This window comes from Micropterus dolomieu, linkage group LG16 (genome assembly GCF_021292245.1).
Source record: "Micropterus dolomieu isolate WLL.071019.BEF.003 ecotype Adirondacks linkage group LG16, ASM2129224v1, whole genome shotgun sequence".
NCBI lineage: Eukaryota > Metazoa > Chordata > Actinopteri > Centrarchiformes > Centrarchidae > Micropterus > Micropterus dolomieu.
In genome coordinates this window covers 13063749-13071766 of record NC_060165.1, presented here as the reverse complement: position 1 = coordinate 13071766, position 8018 = coordinate 13063749, and the positions used below count along the sequence as shown (strand labels likewise).

At 36.6% G+C, this 8018-nt stretch overlaps 1 protein-coding gene and 1 long non-coding RNA gene across 18 annotated transcripts in view; one reads left to right on the top strand and one right to left on the bottom strand.

The window, feature by feature from the left end:
• The window catches only part of LOC123985143, a 3408-nt gene extending 993 nt beyond the window's left edge, over positions 1-2415 (top strand). For 4 of the 17 annotated variants that reach the window (XM_046072532.1, XM_046072537.1, XM_046072543.1 and 1 more), the window contains 2 exons: positions 1532-1661; positions 1914-2415. In XM_046072532.1, coding sequence (XP_045928488.1) covers positions 1532-1661; positions 1914-2284 — 501 coding nt within the window. In that variant the 3' untranslated portion in view covers positions 2285-2415. Of the gene's footprint in view, positions 1-489; positions 803-1201; positions 1325-1531; positions 1662-1913 lie in introns of those variants that run through there. The other 13 variants (XM_046072538.1, XM_046072533.1, XM_046072546.1 and 10 more) reach the window with 11 other exon arrangements.
• LOC123985145 lies at positions 1125-4597 on the bottom strand. Its single transcript, XR_006828617.1, has 4 exons — positions 4496-4597; positions 3878-4006; positions 1565-1655; positions 1125-1294 (listed from the first exon to the last, which is right to left on the bottom strand). It is a non-coding gene; the product is annotated as an uncharacterized LOC123985145 (long non-coding RNA).
• Between the last annotated feature and the right edge of the window lie 3421 nt (positions 4598-8018).

The following is an 8018-nucleotide window of genomic DNA, read 5'->3' as shown; positions in this document are numbered from 1 at the left end:
GCACCAATTGTGACAAATAAATCTACCTTGTACCTTGTCATTGTATGTGTTGTATTTTCATCATCAAGGCATCTTTCCCACAATAGACCTGCTGTTTATTTAGTTCATAAAGTCTTACTTTTACAGCATATTCAGTGGCAAATATGTTTGAAAAACAACCTCTCTAGGTCGGTGACCAAAGTCTCTCCTTTAAATCTGTCTTCACAGAAAAGAGTTGTTATCATGTACTGCAACTGGGAAAATAACTACTTTGAAATAAAACTAGACAGTGAAGATGTCATCTTGAATCTTCATTCTGAAAATAGGAATGACGATTTAACGTCTCATAATAATGGTATATATTATGATGATTTATAAATAAATAAATGATAAATGATAAATTTTTATATTTATTTATATATTTACTGGAATATTTCCATAATAGACCTCAGTGGAATGTACAGATGGAATGTACAGGTAGAACTGTGACGTCACAGCTGCTGTTTCATGTGTTCCATGTTTCTCAGCTCATCAGTGCACTTTCACAACTACTGAACACCTTGTATCTGCAAACTCATCCTTGTATTTTGTGAGAGACTTTTACCTCAACTATTTCAGATCTCTGAGTAGTACTGTCAGACTGAAAACCATGAGTGGCAAGAAGCAAAGGTAAGAAATTCAGTAATTAATGTACAAGGTCTTCACATTCATCCTTCAATATTACAGTAATATGGATTAATCTCTGTGAAGATTTCTCATCAGGCAAAAAATGGGAGAAAAACGGGAGAATAAAGATGGAAGTGATATAAAACCAAACAAAAAGGTTGGCACAAGATTACCTTCAATACTGTAGTCTGTCACACACTTTTAATACATACATCTATCTATAATTATCCCCTTTATTCTGTGGCCTATTATTTATCCTTTTTCTACATTTGTTAATTTTTTTAACTTACTTTGTTTATTGTTTCAATTTAAAATTTGTTTGCCTAAAAGCCATAATTAATACCAATTTGATATTTTTCTTTAAAAACAGTAACGTTCAGTAACAAAAAGTAACTTTAGTTGTGTGCTTCATGCCACAAAGCTGTAATGTTTTGCATATACAAACTAAATGCCTGGTCAAAGAGATGTTCTTACTTGCATTTACTTTATTTAGTCAATTTCATATTGGAAACAATATTTGAAATTAAAAGACAATTTATTTTATGTTAAATACCAGGTTCATGCAGGATATGTCAATGACCTCCTGACTTCACATATGTCCAAACCTGTTGCACACAGATGCACCCTGACAGAAATTGGCAATGGCCGGCTAATGAAACAACACACAGGCAACATAATGGTTAGTCTGCCTATCTAAATAATTACAAAACAAATCCATAATTTATTTTGCACTGCATAGTGAAGTTACATATAACAGTCAGTTGAATGGTTTATCAGTAATTACAGTAGGGATGGGTAAAGAAGAAGAGTTAAAAATTATTATTAGAAAAGACAAAAAACACATACTACTTTTTTTATTATGCTATTCTACTGTGTAAAATATCAGCATACAGGTAGTGGTGAACTGGTTTCTACCCACCTTCCCCAATTACCAGTTAAAGCTGTTGCCCAGCAGCAGGTCAAGAAGTTGAGCAAACGCTCCTCCAGACATGAGAAACTGCCACTGTTACCTGCAGGTGAGAAGATCTGTTTAATCATATATCAATCTGCCACACTTAACTTAACACATTTTACCAGAGAGACACAAATAGCTTTTAGTTTCTCTGTTATGACATTATCAGACGGACATTATATATATTAGCCATCTGGTGGCAGCTTTAGAGGATAGCAGAGTATAACCTGAACCAGGTTACTTGCAGTTTTTTATACTTCTCAGGTACACCTATAAACTGACATATTTTTCTTTAATCATCATGTTGTCAAACAAGACTGCAGCAACAAGGACGGCAGTCATCTGAGACGGGACAGACTGATGCCTGTTCCTCTGCGCCTGATTGAAAATACGACCCAGACCAGCTCCGGCAGGTCTTGGTCAGCGGGACAAAAACCTGAGACGGCCGTCCGCAGGCCAACCGCAGAGCTGGACGTGCTCTGCAAGCTGCCTGATATAAAGAACACTCAAGTTAAGCGCTCCACGCCAAAGAGCGGGAATCTGCACAGACTGCCAGGTGCACTGCCATCAATTTGTGAAAGGAGAGAGGAACTCAACAAGAACATCAAGCTGCCCTCCCTTGCAAACACGCAGAGGGCTGAGAGTCCCAGCATGGACAAGGCAAAGACAAAGAAGAAACTTATATGAACCTTTAAATAATCAAACTTCTTTCATAAACTTTCCTTTATGAATTTTGTTGCTGCTAAATCTTTATGTCTTTACTTTATGAATTGTATTTATATTAAACATGTATTACCTAAATAAATTTACATAACATATAATCAGAATGACCAGAGTATTTATTTTTTATTTTTTAATCTATAAACTCCAGACCTTATATCATGTAGTACTCTGTTTTAATACTCAATTAATACTTTAATAATCAATTTGTTGATTCAGAAAATGGCCAAATGCAACATATGAACAAAGCCCTCTAGTGGCCAAGGTAATTTGGACTCTTGTCCATCAGGAGTAAAGGAGGAAGTGGTGTAACGTTATAAAGCAACAAAGTCTACAAAGGACAGATGGTGGGGAGGTTGATTTTGTGGTCAAAAGTTTGTTTCTAGTTTCCAGCATCGGAAGCTAATGGTTTGTTTCTTCTAACCATGACCACAATCGTTTGAAGTAAGTATTTTTTAAAATATGAAGACAAAGCTTGACCAAGTAGCTACTACAACCCAAACTATGATCTTTCCCTAAGCAAGTCGGTTTTGTGTTTAAACTGAACCCAACCTTAACTTTAGCAGCGTACATAAACATAAACATAAACATAAACATAACCTTAAGGTCGCCAACTGCATCGGAAGCACCCCGATTTCGAATCTTTTAAAATCGGGGAAACCTGCAACAGCCAATGAGAGCGAGTTGACCAAGAAGCGTCACCAACATGTTAATAAAATGTATAAACCATTCTGATTCCCTCTTCTCAGCCATGAGTTCACTGGTTCATCCACAGTTTGTATATCTCTGAAGTCACGTTTGATCATGCGTGTTTTTGTGAGATTCAAAGTCCCCCGAAACACTCCTCTGAAATCGTTTATCATAAACGGCAAGTTTATAATAAACAAGATGCAGTGGTCCTGCATCTTGACTCAATCATCTGCGTTCTTAAGAGGAAAATATTAAAAATGGTGTTATGTCAGTGGTATCCCACGTTTTTAAAATCGAGCAAACAACTATCTACATCAGTGTTCTCATCAAGGTTTTGCCCAGGCACCAACATATGTCGCGGCTGAGCTGGTGGTTACCAGTGAGGGGAGCTCCACTTTTAGTTAGGTGAGTGAGAACTTTCTGTAATTTGGCTGAAATTGCCTTTTGTGACCTAGAGGGAGGAGTATGGGAAGAGTCTTGATGATTGATTATTTTCACAAATACATGCATTAACTTAAAGGACCAGTGTGTAGGATTTAATGCCATTGCCTTGGTTGGTTAAGGTTAGGGTGGGGTTTGGGTTAAGATTAGCCAAACAAAGGCAAAGTAAGGGGCATGACTTGATGCAAAGCTGGAGAGCTTAAAGTGAGATTTTTTGAAAATCTGGAAGGATAAAATAAGGCAGAACCACTCCCTCTGTAGATCATCATTCTATGGTAACATAAACACAACAATACCTATTATTTTTATACACTAATTAAAACATAGTGGAATATTATATTCCATTTCTGAGAACATTTCTGCCAATATCCTCCTAAATCGTACACACTGATCCTTTAAAGCAGCAAGACTTTCCTTGGCATTATTCACCTTTCATACTAAGGTGGAGTCTTGACAAAGAGGCATAGGTTTCCTGCTCCTCTCTGTTCTCATGACAAACATCTGCTGGGGTCATTTCCCTCCAGAAGCAGCTGGAGAATTAAAATTTTGAAGATATGGCTGCAGAGACGGGTGACAACAAAGAATCATTTTTCAGGAAGTTGAACAAGTAAGTTTTTTTTCATTTTACAATTAAATACATAGAAAGACTTGCTGTGTTAACATATATTGCTTTGAATTTTAGTAACTTTATATCAGCCAGCCTAATACAGTATTTAATTATTAATAACTCTACTACTATTATGAAGTTGAAAGTAATATTACTATAGTAATATTTGGCTATCTCAGAGAAATAAATGTGTTTAACTATTTTTAGTGGTGGAAGAGGTATTCAAATCCGTTAGCTGTTTATGTAACAGTAGCAACACCAGTATTTAATCAATACCTAGTCATCATATGTTTTGTATTAGAAAATGTTGAATCTGCCAGATACATGTAGAGGAGGAAAAACAAAAATCCCGCTGAAATTATGAACTTTCAATGCCTATAAAGTAGTATCAAGTTAAGTGCAAACATATGAAAATTGTACTTGGAAATACTTGTACTTACATGTACTTATTTTCCACCACTTCTGGTCTTTATAAAGAGTGACAGTAGCAGGTGTACAGTAAAGCCTCTGTTGCTTTCCAGGTCTGTACTGTGGTTCTTCTTGACAGCATCAGGACACTTCTTGAACAGCCAAAGTTTGAATGGGGGAACAACCAGCAGGTTCATGTGTCACTATTGTTTATTGTTGCTCCTTCATCAGATTAGCGACAATAAACAATAGTGAAAATGTAATTTCAGGTGCCAGAATAGTTCATATTGTATGATATATAACAGAAATAATGATAATTATATAATTATATATACTACAAAACAATGGCAAAGTCTCCTTTGATCTTGGTTAGGGTTATCTAAGCAATAAGGAGTTATATGTCTCTAAAGGTATGGAGGTCGCAGTATGTTATAAAAAAATCTGAAAGAGCTTAAAATCAATCCTAACACAAATATTTAATCAGTGAAATGATACCTCTCACTGACTTATATATTATTTTTTATATTATTTGTGAGAAGCTATTCTGGCAAAACTGAAACATAGGAAGGTGTGTTTATCTGCAATACACTAGAATTTTTATATTTTTTATCAGAAATGATGCGATCAAATAATAGGTAAACTATGACTATGAATCTGGTTAAGATATTTGATTTCAGCTTTCGATACTGATTGAGATTTTATGCCAAATGGTGCTCTGTCTGTCAAACACAACTTTGTGTTGATGCTGTCATACCTCTTCCTGTTCACATAAATGTTCTCATTTACGCTGAGAGCAATGACCCTTATATAAGTGCCATTAATTGTGCCTGCTACTCTTGGGAAGCTGGCTATTTGCATGAACTGTGTTTGCTTCTGTTGGATTATGCACGGTGTTGTTGGGAAGGCGATGAAACACTTGACAATGTAGAGCTGGAAGTGCCATAACTGTGCGATGACAATTCAGTTTATTGATGGTTGTGATGGCCCCAAATCATCAGCACTGTATGGCTGCATTTTTTTCCTGTGACAAGGACATTGCTGCGTAAGTCAATGGTGAGATGAGGTCCCTCACCAACTCGCTGACAAAGATGATGCCTGCTCTCTGTCCAAACGATACTGTTTGTCGACTGCGTGTAGCCAAACAATGTAAAAATGTTCTTCCACTCCTGAAAGATTTGCGCACGTTCTTTTTTGATACTGAAAACAATATTTTGACAAATAAAACATCTTCATTCCAGGTCTACAATTGCTTTTTTTCTGGAGCTTTAAATGACATTTAACAGTCTTGGTCAGTGGAGTTTGAGCAGTTAGCTGATTTGTCATCACACAACCTACTCTAAAGCACACATTTGATTTCAGGAGAGTTGCTTATTTGCTTTCTGGTGGAGAGTTAGACAATGAAACGGCAGTCATATTTTTTATTAAGTAAATATATACAGGTATCATCAGCAAAACCTATTTAAAGTGAGACTAATACATTTTCACAGAAGAAGAGATTGAAAAGTTGAATTCACAAGCATTAAAACTGACCCTTGCTTAGTTCAGTATAATTTTGTTTAGCTGATATAGCCTCACTCTATGATCGGTAGCTTATAGTGGCTAATGTTAAAGTTAAAGTAGATATTACTGTCTAACTGGCATTACTGACGCAGTTTGCTGACTTTTAGTCCTGCTACTCTTACACTACATTTATTGTACGCTGAGGTTTAGCAAAAGTTAGTTTTACATAATAGACTTTCTCCACAGTATTGTTCTATATACCGGTGCTGGTCATATAATTAGAATATCATCAAAAAGTTGATTTATTTCAATAATTCCATTCAAAAAGTGAAACTTGGATAATATATTCATTCATTACACACAGACTGATATATTTCAAATGTTTATTTCATTTAATTGTGATGATTATAACTGACAAATAAAAATTAGAATATTACTTAAGACCAATACAAAAAAAGGATTTTTAGAAATGTTGGCCAACTGAAAAGTATGAACATGAAAAGTATGCATGTACAGCACTCAATACTTAGTTGGGGCTCCTTTTGCCTGAATTACTGCAGCAATGCGGCGTGGCATGGAGTCCATCAGTCTGACTCAGTTGACATTGGACCTCAGAAAACACAGTGGACCAACACCTGCAGATGACATGGCACCCAAACCATCACTGACTGTGGAAACTTCACACTGGACTTCAAGCAACGTGGATTCTGCGCCTCTCCTCTCTTCCTCCAGACTCTGGGACCTTGATTTCCAAAGGAAATGCACAATTTACTTTCATCAGAGAACATAACTTTGGACCACTCAGCAGCAGTCCAGTCCTTTTTGTCTTTAGCCCATGCGAGACGCTTCTGACGCTGTGTCTTGTTCAAGAGTGGCTTGACACAAGGAATGCGACAGCTGAAATCCATGTCTTGCATACGTCTGTGCGTGGTGGTTCTTGAAGCACTGACTCCAGCTGCAGTCCACTCTTTGTGAATCTCCCCCACATTTTTGAATGGGTTTTGTTTCACCATCCTCTCCAGAGTGCAGTTATCCCTATTGCTTGTACAATTTTTTCTACCACATCTTTTCCTTCCCTTCCTTAGCCTCTCTGTTTTAATGTGCTTGGACACAGAGCTCTGTGAACAGCCAGCCTCTTTAGCAATGACCTTTTGTGTCTTGCCCTCCTTGTGCAAGGTGTCAATGGTCGTCTTTTGGACAGCTGTCAAGTCAGCAGTCTTCCCCATGATTGTGTAGCCTACAGAACTAGACTGAGAGACCATTTAAAGGCCTTTGCAGGAGTTTTGAGTTAATTAGCTGATTAGAGTGTGGCACCAGGTGTCTTCAATATTGAACCTTTTCACAATATTCTAATTTTCTGAGATACTGATTTTGGGGTTTTCATTAGTTGTCAGTTATAATCATCAAAATTAAAAGGAATGAACATATAAATATATCAGTCTGTGTGGAATGAATGTATAGATTATACAAGTTTCACTTTTTGAATGGAATTACTGAAATAAATCAACTTTTTGATGATATTCTAATTATATGACCAGCATAACTGGACCATTATTGACACATTCATTTTAACTTGTTGGTCGAGAAAGAATTCGGAGTCTTTTTATGCACTTTTTGGTCTTCTAATGTTTTAAAGTGTGTCACTGTTTTTGTTTTTAGATGATCATATTTTTTTAATGTAAAATCATAACCTGGAATGTATCTACTAATTACAGCTGGAGATAAACGGTGGTGTAAAAATCCAAGGGAGGTTAAATAAAGGGCAACTGGAATGGACTGGGTTGAGATCCAAGAAACTTCTTTAGTACTGACTGACTGGCAGGGAATCCCAGATATTTAACCTCCATGATTCTAGGTAACTGATCCGACACTTGGATTACATAGCTTGTGACAGTTGCTTCCCTCCTGTATTGCTTCGGTTTACATACCTGACCTGTTAGATCACTGTATAGATAAATCATTTTTATGCAGATCTGTACCTGAACCAACTGTTCTGCAGTGCTGATATTGTGTTACATTTGTCTGCTTCCCTGGTCTTACCAAGAACTGAACATA